Below are 16,229 nucleotides of genomic sequence, written 5' to 3'. Positions count from 1 at the left end.
TAGACGCTGTGATTTGGTAATTTTTGGGAAGGTTGTATATTTAGGAAAGTTAATGGTTAATAGTGGAATATATGAAGTTGTTTTGCACTTTTGTAATAATTTTCTTCTCCACAGTCATATGAGAGGAACATTGACAAATGTCATTGTCGGACACAACCAATGATGGAGCAAATTGGAGAGGGGATCAGGAATGGGTGTACCATGGGTTTTGTGAGTGTAAAAGGTGTGTGTCTTTTTTCTCTCTAGGTAATTAAGTTTAAAATTGTATTTGTGGGGGAAAAAGGGTGGGGGAATTAGCAGTTTGTTTGTATGAAGGGATGTGTGGATGAAAGTAGTAGTCTATGAAATGAAATTATATTGGTGGGTTCCATTGTATTGATTGTAAATATTTTTGAAAATTAATGAAAAATGAAATGATGGGTTTTGAAAAATATGTTAAAAATTGATTGCTTACCTTGATATTTGTTTCAGGTGTAGTGTTGAATGAGATCTGGCCTTGATACAAGGATGTCTCAACGTTGGTGACTTCTACCATAGATCTCATGGGTGGGACCGGAGTTGATGACATGTGATTCCAAAGGTTCACAACGACTTTGTTCGGGCATGATGTTTGTGAGAGGTGGAGTGTCTTCCGTTTCCAACCTGTGGCCTCCTTGACCGGTGAGACCTGAAAATTATAAACCACAGTTAATGTATATGTTTTGCACTGTCTGTGGTAAAGTGTTGTTTGTTGACAATATATGTATTATTATGTGAGGTAGAAGAGTTTGATACTTATGGTTTGTTAAAAAGTATGTTGTGAAGGGAATGTGTATTGAAAGGCTTAGATAAGAAGAATTGTAGTATGATGGTTTTACTTACATAGGTCAATATGCCTTTGATGGATGCGCGTCGGTATGGTGGTAGCTGGAGTGCTTCCTCGACGCTCACAGGGTCAGCGTGGAAGAATTGTTCTTCAATTTCAGCCGGGATGAAGAATGGTTGACAGTGGAAAATCTGAAAGAAAAAATGGCAGTAAAAAAATAATAGTACAGTTGTGAAAATAGAATGTCCATGGATCACCTTGGGAGGCTAGTTTTACAACACCATTCCAAGCAGTCAATATTTGTATAAAAAGCTTATAAAAATGTTATTTAAGTAAGGGTGTGTAAGTAGTATGACTGAAATTAACTTTTTAAAAATCAAAAGAATATAGAATATACCCCAATATGGAAATAAATGGCAGGGATTAATATTTTATGGAAATTAGATATATTTTGGTCAAACTTAAGGGTGGCATCTACCTACATTTTGTTCTCCATCGTTGCACTGATTTATGTAACATGGTTGCGTGCTATTTCCAAAAAAAATGCAGACTAAAGTTAAATATTCAACTTCAGTGCTGGTCGATTATTGAAGTTTGTAGAGAAATATGCACATTTTATATAAAGTGTTTGAAACTTTGCATACTTACTCGGGTCTTTGCATTGACTTTGATGGCACTTTCGTGGTTTGCTAGCTCAAATGAAGTATAGCCTACGAGTTTGTAGTAGTTGCCAACCTCGAATTTGGCTTGTGCTTCATGGAACATGTACAACGGTTTCACTTGGTGATCACCTGTGATGCATCTCATTACGTACATCGCTTTAGGTCGCTCTTCTGCTGCTGTGATGATTTTAATGTTGACAGCTGACATCTGATAATAAAAATGTGATAATACTTAATTTAATATTGTGTAAAATGCACATGTGTATACTTCACCAATGTTAAAATAAGCTCGCTGTAATGAAAATATACACATTACTGTATATATTGTTTAATGTAGTTTATTATTAACTAAATATGATTTTAACAGAGGTTTTGTTACATCTTTAAAATGTTTTGCACCAGGTGCAGTAACATAATAAGTCTGATTTAAGGATTCCATTAGTTGTTTGGCTATTAGTGCAACACCTATTGTTAATTATTGCATGAATGTACTTTTGTTTTTGTTAGTATTATTGTTTTCAGGAAATTGTTCTCCACAACTGTTTGTCAAAATGAAAACACAAATGAAAATACATGAATGGAGAACCCACTGAAGATGCTTTTTTTGTAATTATGAAGTCATCATGGGTTGTGTGACGTACGTCTGCACTTGAAAGGTTAATAATTTAATCTTTCAAATTTAAAATATAATTAAATTAACATGAGAGACATGAAGTTGAATGTTGTGGGAATTGACATGATAATACATGATCTGTAGTTTATCTTTTGTGTGTCAAGTCTTGTAAGCCTTCCTTCCAGTTGATATCAGAAGTGCCTAATAATTTGAAATTGGAAAAAGATATGGACTTGTTGTCAACGGTGTTAGTCTTTGGGTGCGTTCAGTGTTCCAGAAAAATGATTGATGATGCCATTAAGTGTTTGAGCACCCTCTAGGGGCAGGTAAAAAACAGTTCAAAATGTATTTTGTCATTACTGACAGTCATTAAGATGAAGGCCAAGTTATAAGTTATCTGTAAGTTATAAAGTAAATTTCTTCATTGTATGAAGAAAAAATGTAGTGTGAGGTTGCAACATGTTTTTGTGAGGAAACAAATGATGGGAGCTTGATAATTGACAAAGGATTGATGAATAATTTTAGTAAGTTGATGCAGCTGCAATATAGTCAATCAGGAATTTGACATATAGGGCTGAAGGTAAAACTATGTAAGTACATTTTAGATTCTAAGGGGTCCTAAAAATGTGACTCTGATCTGTATCTGTAGCACTAAAATGGTTATTTTTCCCTCTAGTTTCCCAATATAGATTGCATGGAAAATATCTCATTCATTTGAATATGTTTGTGAGTTGGGTTTAGTAGACAGGAGAAAGATCATAACAGAGAGTCTCATTTTTTAGGCCTGTTAGAATCTCGGATCTACAAGACAGTTTAAGCTCCACATGTCAAATTCTTGATGAGCATGGAGGTGGAGTTAGTCAAGGTAAATGAATAAATGTAAATGATAAGAGATTAATGTGAAGTATATAAGGTTAATAAATGAAAGGTTTGTGGAAACATCATGTGTGAATAATAGTTCTGAAAAGAACAAAAGGTATCAACATGATGTTCTGGTCAGGTGACTGTGTTGAGGAGAGTGCCTAATAAAGTCTAAGAAAGTAACCACCTAAGTAGCAAAGGGAAATTGATGAAGTGTGAAGTTACCTCTTAGTGGATTTTAAGTAGCTGCTATGGGAGTGTGGAGCAAGGTTATGGTGTGTCCACTGAAGTAGAACAGTTGGATTGCACTCTTGGTAGGAGGAGGAGCTATAGGAGACCCATTGGTCTGGGGTAGTGGTAGATAGAGAGGACCTAGGGTATAGGAGATCCACCAGTCTATAGGAGCGGGAATCAGATGTCGTTGAAGTGTGAAGTTGCATCCTATAGTGGATTAGTAGGTGATGGGAGCCAAGAGCAAGCTAATGGACGTGCTCACTGAAGTGGAACAGTTGGGTTGCAGTCTCAGTAGGAGGACCTAGGGTATATGAGACCCATTAGTCTGTAGTATTAGAGGACTTAGGATATAGAGTCCCATCATTGTATAGGAGTGGAAGTCAGATGTTGTTGAGGTGCCACAATGTCTTGAGGAACTGTGTTGTGCTTGTGGATCTCAATGGTTCCTCATGTCGATGCGTTGTGGATTCCAGAACTGGATCGAGGCAATGAGTTTGGCTGCATGCCAATCAACATTGTGATAGTTAATGTGGGAATGTTTGACAATGGCCGATATGTGAAAATGTCTTCGTCGTCCATGTGGTCTGTACATGTTCCTTGAGTCTTGTGGGAAGGTTCCAACCAGTTTCCCTAATGTAGACTTTGCTGCATTTACATGAAATGCGGTAGACTGTTGGCTTGGAGGAAGTGTCCTGCGAGTGTGGAGGATGGCTTGGAGCTTGTCGGAAGATGAGTGATACACCTTGACACAGCTTGTCGGAGGATGTGTTGGAGATCAATGATGAGAAGCTGGACCTTTGTATGGAAGAGTGACTGAGGGAGACACAGTGGTAGGACCTTGGGTAGAGGAGACCCCTAGGTTCAGGTTTGCTGATTCAACCGCATTAAGATCATCAAACCTGACCACTAGGTCTCCTCTGGGGAAGGTCCTTCCACTGTATCTGCCTCACACTCAGTCACTCTTTTGTACATATATGTGCAGCTTCTCATCATCTCCAATGCATCCTTTGACAATTAGCTGGTGTCAAGGTGTATTACTCATGTTGCAAGAAGTTCCAAGGCACCCTCCACACTCACATGGACAAGCAGGACTCCTTGTCCAAGCAGGGGGTCTACTGCATTCCATGTAAATGTGGCAAAGTTTACATCAAGGAAACTGGTTGGAACTAAGGTTCTAACCAGGCTAAAGGATTAACACAGACCACATGGATGATGAGGAGATTTTGACAAATCGGCCATTGTCAAACATCCTCACGTACATTAACGACCACAAAGTTCTTTGGGATGCAGCCAAACTGGCATCAGTCTGATCCAGTTGTGGCATCCATGATGCATACGAGAAGCCATTGACATCTGGTAAGCATGCAAAGACAGTTCCACAAGACATTGGGTTTCACCTTAATAACATCTGGGTCCTACTGCTACAGACTGATTGGTCTCCTATACCCTAAGTACTAATGGGTCTCTTGAACCCCAGGTCGTCCTTGTACTGAGACTGTAACTCTACTGTTGCACTGGTGACTGCGTTATGTTCCGACACCCCTATATGATGTTCCGACAACCTGGATTGTGTTACTCCCGGTTAGGGTTAGGGTTAGGAATAGGAATATGTGCAGTCGGAACATAGGGGTGTCGGAACATAGAGGTGTAACTGTTGCACTTCATTGGGCATTATCCAAGCTTGCTCTAGGCTCCCATCCAGCTACTTGGCATCTACTAGGATATGCAACTTCACTCTTGAAAGGCATCTAGTCCCCACTACTACAGAGTGATGGGTTTCCTATACTGTAGGTCCTCTGCTACTACCTAAGACTAATGGGTCTTCTATACTGTATAGGTCCTATAGTTATACTGAGACTCACTGCTGCAACCATACTGTTCCACTTCAGTGGGTAGACCAAGCTTGTTCTAGGCTCCCTGTACTTGGCACCACTAGGATGCAACTTCACACTTCAATGACATCTGGCTCCTGCTTCTACAGACTGATGGGTCTCCTATACCCTAGTTCCTCTCGATCTACTACTACCTAAGACTAATGGGTCTCCTATACCCTAGCTTCTGCTTCTACTGAAAGTGTAACATGATTAATTGATCCACTTCAGTGGGCACACCTTAATTTTGCTCCAGGTTCCCATAGCAGCTATGTAACGTACTTCACACTTCATCGATTCGCTTTTGCTACTTAGGTGGTTACTTTCTTAGACTGAGAATTTAGGCACTCTCGTGCTGGTCAGAGCTGGAATGTGACTTCACAATTTTAGTAAAGGGAAATAGGGCCTAGGCCTATGTTCATAAGTAATTAGGGATAGGCCTATATGGTGTACTTAACACAATAATACTTTTGAACAGCCTTTGTCTTTAGTAACTTAGACTTAGAGTTGTTAACTGCATTTGGTGGTGAGCATGCATGTTGAGCGATATATACTAATAATACTCAGGTGATATATGTAGCTCCATGGTTGAGCATATATCTGACTAATTTAGACCCAACTTATTGACTTTTTAACTTTCGGACATGGTCTGGCGATGTCCGAATGTTAAAAAAGGCGATAAGTTAAGGAGTGGACTACGTTATTGAGCTCGTACATGAATAGCACGTGGTGAATATTGCTCATGGGCCCATGGGTTGAAAATTTGGTCTGAAAGAAACATGAATTTTTCATTAGAAAAAAACACTGGAAACTGTTTATTTGGCTTTCCAATGATGTGAGACAAGTGCCAAAAAAGATGAGATGAAAGTTACCTTTCGCTTTAGTGTAGTTGTTGGCCAAGTTGAAGTAGAACTTTTGTCAGGCTTAGATCATATATGAAGATAGCGCTAGATCGAATTGGTTTGTTTCTCAAAAATCTGTTGTCAAGGGGAGGTATACGTAGCGCATGCGCGAGCGATTTGGAAATCTGCCAATTTCACGGAGCTGCTGAGGAGAAACAGTTGCTTAGCACACAAATGTTTGGCTAATAAAGGCAGGTAAGCAGCCAAAACTCCAGGTAATGTATTTTGCTCGTGATTATAGTATTCAGTTGTTGTTTGCTTTGCATGAAAATCACATGGACTTTTGGCTAATAACCTTAACGAAACTTCACCAAACTGTTTTGTGCTAAGTGAAATGTTTGTGCTTAGCAGCGCCGCGAAGTCGGCCCAGATGTGGACTTGGTTATTGGTTGCATTTCTAAGTTATGCAAATTTGGAATGTTTAATCAAAACGATACTAGGCGTTTGTTGTTAATACAAACGCAGAGTGGTCGGGTAGATAACTATTTTATGAAACACTGTCCAGTTTAGAACAAAGGTCAGACAATTTACATTTTTAAATACAATTAGTTATTTGTTTAAAAATTCACTTTGTTTAGGTAGTGATCAATGTGTGTATATATTGATTTTTTAAACACGTACAAGTAATTAATTTTCCAGTTTGATTACGCCATTATAAGAGGGGTAGTGAATACTGATGTTAGTGGGAGAGGATACATGCTCATCGAAGTTAAAATATGTGACGCTTGAAAATTAATATGGAATAAGTGTGTGTGTTCACTTTGTTTAGGTAGTGATCAATGTGTGTATATATTGATTTTTTAAACACGTACAAGTAATTAATTTTCCAGTTTGATTACGCCATTATAAGAGGGGTAGTGAATACTGATGTTAGTGGGAGAGGATACATGCTCATCGAAGTTAAAATATGTGACGCTTGAAAATTAATATGGAATAAGTGTGTGTGTTCACATTGACTTACTGTTTCATGACGTCACAGCACTAGGGATCCAATTAAGGTGAAAAAATGTATTGGGTATCATTATTTGAGCTACGAACAAAGTCACAAATCAGGGGTGACAGGGATCAAATGATAAAAAAAACAAATTTGAAAAATGATCGTTTTGAAACTGTGATCACAGTAACTTGAGGTCTGATGACTTTGGGACATTGGAAATCTATCTGTGGTTAATCAAGGAATCTAGGGGCAGTTTAGCAAAATTTGGAGGGTTTGTTTTGAAATTCAAAAAAGCAAACTATGAGCCGCTTTCAGATGATGGTCCGATTGGAGACTATGTTTTTTGCCCTTATTTTTCGTATCTGGAATACCTTTACTAGGCCGTTTGATAATATATTTGTAAATAGTGAAAACTTATCAGCTTCTTGTGAGTCATATTCAATGTTTTGAGTTCTGGTAACAGCAAAGTCAAGCGGTTTTGTCCGATCGCCGGAATAAGAATTCTTGTTTAAAGGACCGTCAAAAACACGTCACGAATAATTAATAAACACCACACTCTATTTAGTTCAAAAGATATGTACCCTAGCTAAATTGGTTGTATTTTGACAGGTGATGACGGCATAATGACATCAATTATCATTTTGTTAATCCCTTGAATGGTTTGGAAGAAATTTTGTTTGTTTTGATTTTGAGGGTTCTGTCTGTATGTGGAATTCATCCGTCAAATTTTGATGTCTTCGAATTCGTCTCTAGAAATGGTGTGAAATTATATAAGCCATTGTAGTTGCGGACATTTAAACGCTGTTGATGAAAAGAGAAAGTTTAAGGCGATGTTAAATCATTATGCAGGACTATGGGGTCTTAGTTGGTCTGTGGTAAGTTTTATCAAGAAATAATGTGAAAGGTGCACTGAGAAGTTAGAATATTGAAGATAGCTATAGGCCTAGGCCTATATAAATTGTGTGCAAGGGATTTGATGGAATATAATGAACAGTATTTTTCCCCCGGTTAACAGGATTTTTAAATTATATACAGAACATCGTTACAAAGATTACAATTGATGAAGACTTTTTGTGATTAATTAGGGCCTTTATAAAAATTGAAAGAAATCTTTTAGTTTTTATGTAGAGAATTGTTGTGATTATAGGCCCGGTTTGGTGTTTATTTTTGGATGAATCGTCAGTTGGGTTTTTATGATGTTTTGATCAGTTTGAGATAGATATGGTGAAGATGATAATTATGTCAGGCTGAGCTAAGTTTGATAAAATTGTTTATTTTCGCAAAGTGAAATGTTTTGTTCAGATGCGCAAGGCAATCATGCATGCGTTGAGGTTGCGCTAGAGTTGGTGACGTGCACGCGCGCGCACGTCTGGTTTCGCCTCTAGTGCAGCATCGTTGAAACGGCAGGGCGCCCTCTGTTTTATGTTACAGTCGGGTTCTGCAAGACATTATTTTTACGAATGTGTATTACGTGTAATGTTTAGGTATCTAGACCAGTAGTATATTATTACGAGCGTGGCAGGTATGAGCACACGACGTGAGTTAGGTCTACTTAAAAAAAAAAAAATATTTTTATTTGGAAAACTATAGTGTTAAGAATGTACTGAGGTAACGTTAGGGGATTAATTTAAAAAAGGAAGAAGTTAACTAGGGCGTATATATAAATAATTGAAATCAGCTTTGAATATTTTACAACTACAACTCAGTCATAACAATCAAGTATAAAAAGTACTAGGCCTAGGCCTCATCATGAAAGTCTATGGAGAGTTGTGTAGTGTGTGTGTGTGTGCAAATAAGAATGCATGTACATGTATGCACTATGTGATTTATGCATGTGTGTAAGCCCACATACTCAACTAAGATTTTCCTCTTGTTCTCAACATGGTTATTGAAAAGGACTGAAATGAAGGACATGGATCTCTCAATTAAAAAATAAAAGAAATGCTGATTGTTTCAACAAAGCATGTGACACTGACAGTCATGTGAAGACTGTTTTTGTATGAGAAGTGTTGATGTGTAATTTACACAATGTACATGTATGTATGGACAGATGTAATGTGTTAATGTTCCAGCGCAATAAAGCTATTGCATCATGTGTACAAACTCCACATATGTGTGAATTCCATAACACAATATTGGAAGTGAATTGTATGTGCAGGTTGTACTTGTATGTGCATATAATGCAACACATGTTGCACCGAAGTTGAAGAAGGAAATTAAACTTTTTGATTTTGAACTAGTTTTTAGAATGACTAAAAAAGTGAATTTGAAATATGAAAGGTGTTATTAAAATTGTCCGTCTTTCCAAGTGATTAGTTAATAGTTATATTAATAGTACCGTAAAGTGATTCGTTTGTTGATATTTTGTTGGAATGTATGAAAGGGTTGTATTTGTGGAATGTCATGTAATGCAAGTTGTGCTTGTTGTAAGAGGTTGGGAATTGAGTTATGTAAGTGTCTGTGTTGTAATGAACTGTATCTTTTTGTCAACAGAAAATGAAGGTCTACAAGAAGAAAACCACTTGCAGGGCTACCTTGTGGCATGAAAGACAAGACAGGAAGAAGGAGTATGTGTTACCCTTGTCTGTTACGTCTGTTATCCTTCACTCTCATGTTACATCTCATACCTTCCCTTCAGTGTGTACCCATGTTACCCCTACATGCAACATTCCGTTTCCAGTAATGACTCCTTTGGGAGAAAATGGTCAGACAATGCCCCTTAGTGGAGAAAATGCTTGGACTCCTTCGGGAGAAAATGCTCAGACTCCTTCAGGAGAAAATGCTCAGATGATGCCTCCTAGTGGAGAAAAAGATCAGAAAATGCCTCCTAGTGGAGAGAATGCTCAGATAATGCCTCCTAGTGCAGAACATGCTCAGACAGTGCCTCCTAGTGGAGAAAATGCTCAGACTCCTTTGGGAGAAAATTCTCAGACAATGGCCCTTAGTGGACAAAATGCTCAGAAAATGCCTCCTAGTGGACAAAATGCTCAGAAAATGCCTCCTAGTGGACAAAATGCTCAGAAAATGCCTCCTAGTGGAGAAAATGCTCAGAAAATGTCTCCTAGTGGAGAAAATGCTCAGAAAATGTCTCCTAGTGGAGAAAATGCTCAGAAAATGCCTCAATCAAAGTTTCAAATGAAGTCAGAATCAAAAGACAAAGACTTGAAGAAGTTAAGAATGAAGACAATGAGTATTACGAGACTAGTTCAGCAGAATGCATTGCAAAAGTTGAAGATCAGGGGTCAGACATGTTGCAGCAGAAATAGAGTATTAGAGTGTGTTATAGTGTATTACAGAGACGAGAGAAAAGTTGTAAAACCAAATAGAAAGAAAATGCGAAGAAGTGCATGTAAAAAGGATTATCATAGGTCAAGGAATGGCAAGGTTGTGGAAATGCGTATGAGTAAGGAACATAGAAGGAACCATGAGAAAGCACAGCACAATGTAAAAAGTCACACTAGAAGATGCTTGAGTTATGTCATAAAGAATATGCAGAAGAGAGAAAAATGCAAACGTAAGCAAAATAGGAGAAGTGAGTGTGAACAGATTTCTGTCATGAAAAGTAAATGTTCAGATGCAGTAAAGCAGAAAGGTAAAGGAAAGTCTTTTTATAAGAGAGTTGTTGTGGATGACAAAAAGGCAAAGAATGTCAATTGTGTGAAGGAAAGAGAAGTTAAGCAGTGCTGGGTATGTGATAAATTGTTTGGTCGAGATGAAAGAGCTGTGCAGTGTGACTCGTGCAACATTGTTTATCATGTGAACTGTTTGGGGTTTTCAAAGATGGAATCTCTTTTGGCAAGTAAGGCAGTATCATGGTTGTGTCGGAAATGTGGGCAATGTACTTATACTGAATGTTTGTTGTATGATCTTGGCATTCCTGCAGATGTGAACAAATATGAGATACTCAACATGGATGATGTAGCTGTCAAGTCATGTACTGAAGGTCTTTCCAGTAGAGAAGATAACATTGACATTTCAGTGATAAATGGAACTGAAGGTAAGGGACAGATAGGAACAATGAAGTATGTAATAGTGGATGACATGGGTTGCAGACATAAAGGTTCAAATACAGATCAAAAACAGGGCATAGTGAAGCAAACAGGAGGATACTCTTTGCGGAACAAGAAAAGTAGTAATGTTGATAGTGGTTCTAATACTGGAAAGGAAAAGAATGAGGGAAATCGGGTAAAAACACAGAAGGCAAGTCGTAAATGTGTCGGGCAATGTGCAGAGCAAAATGGTGTAAAGAGAAATGAAGAGACTTCAAAAACATTACCTATTGCTAGATATGGACTTCGAAGCAAGAAACAGGTGTTAACACAAAATGAAAAGGATATTAGTGATGAGAAAATGAAGTCAAAAAGAAAAGTTGAAGACGGTGTTGAAAATTCTGTTGAATGTACTGACTGTAGGAAAAAGCTGAAAGTCGTTCCTCAAAGAGATAATTCAGAGAGAATACATGAAGCTGATGGGGGAAATGAAAAATGGACTGATCGTAAAAGCATTTGTTGCACTAAAATACAAAAGGTACAAGAGAATAAGGATATCAGTTTCATTCAAGGTAGTTTCCATCAAGGTGATCTTAGATTTGGCGAGCTAGCTGGTAGACAATGTGCTTGTATGAGCCTGTGCGGAATCCTCTTTAGCAAAATTAAGCCGTTGAACTCGTGGTGTAACAAAGACGTGGATTTTGTGTTGAATAGTGGCAATGAATTGTACTGTTGTTTGTCTTGTAGCTCTACAATGATGGATGAATATTTGTTAATCAGCGAGTTGCCTGATGAAATTGATGCTTTCGGTAAACATTTTCACATGAAGATTGATGAATCTGTTTCTGGTAGTTTTGGAGAAGAAACACATCTGATTGAATTTAATATGATTCCAATGAGTTGTGCAGTGGAACAGACAGTGCAGAAATATTGTGCATGTTTTATTTGCTTCAAAGGGAACACATTTTCAGTAATCGCTCATGAAGGAAAGTATTATATTTTTGATTCACATTCTAGAAATCAGCATGGACATCAGGACAGTGAAGGAAGAAGTTTGGTCAAATGTGTATCATCATGGCAAGGTGTGTACAAGTATTGTACTGAACTTGGAAAATCTATGAATGTCAGTGATCATGAACAGTTTGAAATTACAGGTGTTACTGTCTGGGTAGATGATGATCTCGGTATCTGTGGTTGTGATGAGACTCTCAAGGGTACATGTAGCTCCAGTAGTACTGTACAGATAAACAAAGACGTTGAACATGATGTAGAAATCATCCAGACTAATCAACCTGTCAATTTAAAGTTTGTTCCATTGGTTTATGACCATAAGATTGTATTGTGTGAGAAATTTGGTATTACAAAACTTTGTCTAGATAGACATGAAATCTCCAAGATATGTGAAAAATTGAGTAAGCCTGACTCTGTAAAAACAATTCAAGGTGATGGTAACTGTTTCTACAGAGCTATTAGTTATGCTATATCAGGGACTGAGGACAATCACATGCAACTTAGATTAGCAATTGTTCATCACTTGCTGGAAAATGCTGCTCAGTTTAGGTGCTGTTTACGCGAAGGTTACAGAACAGTGCAAGAGTATGTCACAAATGCAAGATTGTGTAATAATGGTACATGGGCTACCGAGGTAGAAATCATTGTAACAGCACACATGTTGGATGTTGGTATTTACACGTATGATGATGCTAATAGATGTAAGTGGTATTTGTTTTCAAGTAGTTATGCATGTCCAGGCCGTGCTTCTGATAGTTCTGTGAAATCAGGAATTTATTTGCACCACAAGAATCAAATACATTATGATTTAGTGACAAGTGTATGTGAGTTGAGAAGGGAGCTACCGATAGACAGCACTCAGAAACATGATGAAAATACATCCAAAACACGAGTATTGAAAAGATCAAAGAGACGCAAACGTGTTAATGTAAAGAAGAGGCAGAAAACTAACCGAGAAAAACAAAGGGAAAGATATCAGAGAAAGAAAGATAAAGAAAATAAAAACGATGGTGTTAATGTCAGAGAGAAAAAAAAAAGGGCAAAGAAAGAAAAATATCATAGTTGTGTGCAATACAGACAAGGTGCTATTGAGTATGGCAAAAAGAGATACAAAGAAAATGTGAAAAGCATTACTGGGGTCGTAAGGAAAAGATACCATGAGAATGCTGATTATAGGAATAACAAAATTGGCAATGCAAAAATGAAGTATGACAGAGATGAAGAACATAGGCAAAGAAAAAAGCAATGTACAATGACGAACTATCATAAAAATATAGAGTATAGACAACAAAAGATTAATAATGCCAAAACAAGATATGAGGATGCAGTACATAGGCAAGAAAAGATCAATTTTGCTAAAGCTAAATATCATGAGAATGAAGAACATAGGCAAAGAAAGGTGAAGAGTGCCAAAACGAAGTATCATGAGAATGAAGGACATAGGCAAAGAAAGGTGAAGAGTGCAAAAACAAAGTATCATGAGAATGAAAAACACAGGCAAAGAAAGGTGAAGAGTGCAAAAACAAAGTATCATGAGAATGAAAAACACAGGCAAAGAAAGGTGAAGAGTGCAAAAACAAAGTATCATGAGAATGAAAAACACAGGCAAAGAAAGGTGAAGAGTGCAAAAACAAAGTATCATGAGAATGAACAACACAGGCAAAGAAAGATGACTAGTGCCAAAAAATACATCAAGAAAAAATACCATAGTGATTTATCATATAGAAATGCTCTTGTTAAATCGATTAAAAAAAAGTATTCTTTGAACAAATTTTATAGGATGAAATTGATAAATTTTCAGAAAGCAAAGTACCACACGGATAGGTGTTATCGTCAAAATATGAAGCAAAGAAATGATGAACGAGAAAAAAGAAAGAGAGCAAGTCAATGTATTATGAACAATGTAATGAGAAATTGGAGGCAAGATGTATCATCCGGACCTGAATATATATGTGCAGTTTGCCATAAACTCCTTTTTCGAAAACAAGTTGTTAAGTGTTATCAAAAGAAGTACAAATGTGTCTATTGCATATGTGGTAAATTTGTGCATACATGTCGAGACAATGGAAATTGTGGTGATAAGTGTAAAGTGTCAGAATCAAGTAGATCATGTTTGTGGATTTGCTATACATGTCACAGGAAATTGCTTCAGAACAGGATACCAGCAGAAGCTTGTGCAAACAATTTGGCATTGGAAGATATCCCAGAGGAATTGAGTTGTTTAAATATATTGGAGGAGCATCTGATTGCAATTAATGTGGCATTTATGAAGATGATGGCTTTACCCAGAGGTGGTCAGAATGCAGTGCATGGCCCAGTTGTATGTGTACCATCAAATATTTCAGAAACAGTAACATCATTACCTAGATGTGGAAATAACAATCAGTTAATCAAAGTTAAGTTGAAGAGAAAATTGTCATTCAAAGGATATTACCAGTATCAATATGTCAGCAGAGAACATGTTGAGCGTGCACTATATTATCTAAAGGAGCATAATGTATGGTATAATGAAATTGAGATAAACTGTGAGTGGGACAATCCCTTGGAAGATGAAAGTGAAAAGCAAGAAGAGCATGAATCCGATAACTCGAGTGAGAATGATGAAGACACAGATGTAGACACAGATGTAGACACAGATGAAGAACGGTTGACGGGTATTACTTACGATACATGTTTGCAGCCAGTGAACATTGCTCAAGATGCCCTGGATCAAGATTTTGATGGTGTCATGTGTGTTGCTCCTTGTGAACGAAATAGCCCAGTCAGAGTATTGATGGAGAAAGCTAATGAGGCCAAATGTTTCCCAGCATTATTTCCAACAGGCACTTCTACTTTCAGTGATGATCGTGATGTGAAATTGAGTCTTTCTAGATATTTTCATAACAGGTTAATGAATGCAGATAATAGATTTGCAAATAGTACTCAGTATATCTTCTATGCTCAGTACCTGTCAGAAATACAACAAGTAATGTCAAAAGTATCAATTGCAATGCGTCAGAGTTCAGGCAGTATACACAGTGCTGAAAGGGTAAATGCTAGCATGATAAATGATAGAGATCAACTGAGAGATATTTTACAGTCTGATAGTGGTTATAGGTTCTTGAAACCAATTAGAGGTACACCCCCATACTGGCAAGCAGCTCAGAAAGATGTCATGGCTATGATTAGACAGCTTGGAATACCAACATGGTTTTGTTCATTTTCTGCAGCTGATATGAGATGGCCTGAAGTCATAAACACGATATTGAGACAACAGGGTGATTCTAGAGATGTTGAAGATTTGGATTGGAATGAGAAGTGTAAAATATTGCGAAGTAATCCTGTGACTGCAGCTAGAATGTTCGACAAGAGATTCCATTCATTCTTGAAAGATGTAATTATGTCCAGAGCTCAGCCTATTGGCAAAGTCAAGGATTATTTCTATAGAGTTGAATTTCAGCAAAGAGGAAGTCCACATACCCACTGTCTATTTTGGATTGAGAATGCTCCGAGATTGGGACATGATAGCGATGTAGAAGTTATTCAATTCATTGATTCATACATCAGTTGCAAATTGCCATCTAAGGAGGAGGACCCAGAACTGAATGACATACTGAGTCACGTGCAGCTACATAGCAGAAAACATTCCAAGTCATGTAAAAAGAAGGGAACTGAGTGTAGATTTAATTTTCCAAGACCACCATCTAATAGAACCTTCATTACTGAGCCAGATCCAATGGATAATGATGATGACCAATATGATCATCATACTGACTCAATGACTGATGATGATGATGATGATCATGATGGGGATGATGATGATGGTGATGATGATATTAATAATGATACAAATATGCATTGTGATAGCAAGAAGCATAGTGATGCCAAGGAATTATTGAAGTCAGTATGGGATGCAATACAGAATGAGGAAAACCAGCATTTGTCAACTTTACAGTTATTTGAAAGAATTAATATTACACAAGATGAATTTGAAAAAGCCAACAATAGTTTGAGCCAAAAACCTACAATTGTCATAAAAAGAGAACCACAAGATGTATGGGTCAATCTGTACAATCCTGATTTGATTAGATGTTGGAATGCTAACATGGATATTCAGTACATCAGTGATGCATATGCTTGTGCTGCGTATGTTGTGTCATATATGTCTAAATCTGAACGTGAAATGGGACAGTTATTAGCAAATACACAGAAAGAAGCCTTGAAGGGTAATTTGGATGCTAGACAAAGTATGAAGGAACTTGGTTGTGTATATCTGCATAATCGTGAAGTATCGGCCCAGGAAGCAGTGTTTCGAGTATGTGGTCTCAGATTGAAAGAGGGTTCAAGAAAAGTAGAATTCATTCC

General features: G+C 37.4%; 1 protein-coding gene across 1 annotated transcript; it reads right to left on the bottom strand.

Annotated features, from left to right (window-relative positions):
• Positions 1 to 41: 41 nt before the first annotated feature.
• LOC119733247 lies at positions 42 to 1,671 on the bottom strand. The gene is made up of 3 exons (XM_038206833.1): positions 1,454 to 1,671; positions 862 to 996; positions 42 to 667 (listed from the first exon to the last, which is right to left on the bottom strand). The coding sequence occupies exons 1-3, from the start codon at positions 1,619 to 1,621 to the stop codon at positions 353 to 355; spliced, it is 618 nt and encodes a 205-aa protein (XP_038062761.1). The 5' UTR covers positions 1,622 to 1,671; the 3' UTR covers positions 42 to 352.
• Between the last annotated feature and the right edge of the window lie 14,558 nt (positions 1,672 to 16,229).

The sequence above is a fragment of the Patiria miniata genome, unplaced genomic scaffold, assembly GCF_015706575.1.
Source record: "Patiria miniata isolate m_02_andy unplaced genomic scaffold, ASM1570657v1 HiC_scaffold_25, whole genome shotgun sequence".
In the NCBI taxonomy this organism is placed as follows: domain Eukaryota; kingdom Metazoa; phylum Echinodermata; class Asteroidea; order Valvatida; family Asterinidae; genus Patiria; species Patiria miniata.
This window is presented reverse-complemented; position numbering and strand designations above follow the sequence as displayed.

Coding starts and splice junctions, on each gene's coding strand:
- LOC119733247 (XM_038206833.1), bottom strand. CDS start 1,621: ATGTACGTAATGAGATGCATCACAGGTGATCACCAAGTGAAACCGTTG. Junction 997..1,453: donor AAGTCAATGCAAAGACCCGA/GTAAGTATGCAA, acceptor TTTTTCTTTCAG/ATTTTCCACTGTCAACCATT. Junction 668..861: donor TCAAAGGCATATTGACCTAT/GTAAGTAAAACC, acceptor TATAATTTTCAG/GTCTCACCGGTCAAGGAGGC.